The 1,398-nt window shown below is 66.8% G+C and overlaps 1 protein-coding gene across 1 annotated transcript; it reads right to left on the minus strand.

The window, feature by feature from the left end:
- Positions 1–334: 334 nt before the first annotated feature.
- Positions 335–1,006, minus strand: Bhlhe23 (basic helix-loop-helix family member e23). The gene has a single exon (XM_059259823.1). The coding sequence runs from the start codon at positions 1,004–1,006 to the stop codon at positions 335–337; it is 672 nt and encodes a 223-aa protein (XP_059115806.1).
- Positions 1,007–1,398: the final 392 nt, after the last annotated feature.

Here is a 1,398-nt window from a genome sequence, read left to right on the forward strand (position 1 = left end):
CCTGCGCTCCAGAGCCTTGGGCAGAGTCACCTGTCAGAAGTGGGACCAGCCACTACCTGTTCCCTCCCAGTGTCTTTCTTTTGGCGCACGGCTGGTAATTTGTGGTTCTCACCTCTAGAGCGCTGACAACGCCCAGCGGACGCCGAGAGAGCTCTGTGGATGCGGCAGGGTCTTGAATACAGTCTCTGACTCTGCCAGGACCGACTTCGCTTTCTGCACCCAACAGTTCTGCAAGCAGGGTCGGTCCGGGGTCCGGCTGCCTTCTCCCCATCGGGTCCCGCCAGTGAGGACAGTGGATAGTCTAAATAGGAGGCTGCGGAGGGGCTCGGCACCGTCAGGGCTTCTCGCCGCAGTGCTTGCAAAGCGCCGAGGGCGATCCGGAGAAGGCGGCACACTTGTCTGGGCAGGGCCCGAGCGCCGCGCCCGCCGAGAACGGGTAGACTGCTGCCTGGCCGAAGGGGGTCAGTGGCGTGGCGGCCACAGGCGCAGCGAGGCCGTGGCCTTGGTTGAGGTATGCCACCAGCCGCCGCATCTCCTCCAGGGCCTGAGCCTGCATGAGGATGTAGTTCTTGGCCAGCAGCAGCGTGGCGATCTTGGAGAGCTTGCGCACCGACGGGCTGTGAGCATAGGGGATGACTGCGCGCAGTCCGTCCAGCGCGTCGTTCAGGTCGTGCATTCGCCGCCGTTCGCGTGCGTTGATGCTCAGCCGTAGCGAGCGCTGCTCCCGGGGCCGCCGCCGTGCATCCACCGAGACCCCGGGCCCTCGCCGCCGCCGCCGCCTCTCGAAGGCATCGTCCTCGTCGCCGCTCTGCTCCCCACTGCTCTCGACCGTCGCGGCAGGGACGCGGGAAGCAGGCGCCGCGGGGAGGTCGCCACCTGGACTGGATGCACCAAAGCCTCGTGTAGTTTCTGGTCCGCGCGCCGCTGCGTAGGCGTGGCCGGTCGCGGTGTAACCGTGGCTCAGTGCCAGGTACGTGTCCCCAGACAGCGACTTGAGCTCCGCCATGACCCTCTGGAGCCTGCTATCTCAGTGCAGCTTTCTGCCCTGCGGGCGCGTACGGCTGCCCGGCCGTCTGTCGGTCCCTGGGCCTCCGCGTGGCCTCTCCGGCCGCCACCCCTTCTGCACCTCCTCGCCAAGGCGCATGGCCGGCCGGGGCCGCTCTAGCTCCTGCTCGTCCGGGCTTCGTTTTTTAAGCTGCGGAGGGGCCCGCTGGGACTTTGCGTCCTCCAATCAGAGGGGACCAGCTGCCCGCGTCTTCCCAGCCCCACTCCGCTCCACTCGCTATGCAGACCTACAAGCCGGGAGATGGGAACCGCGGGACCCGGGAGCACCTTGCCTGCTTCTTGGTGCCACAACTGCCATCTCTTGTTTCCTTGGTGGGGAGGGTCACCGCCTCA

Source organism: Peromyscus eremicus, chromosome 4 (genome assembly GCF_949786415.1).
Source record: "Peromyscus eremicus chromosome 4, PerEre_H2_v1, whole genome shotgun sequence".
Taxonomy (NCBI): Eukaryota; Metazoa; Chordata; class Mammalia; order Rodentia; family Cricetidae; genus Peromyscus; species Peromyscus eremicus.

What these genes read in the sequence shown, in the direction of transcription:
- Bhlhe23 (XM_059259823.1), bottom strand. Translation starts at nt 1,006, where the DNA reads ATGGCGGAGCTCAAGTCGCTGTCTGGGGACACGTACCTGGCACTGAGC.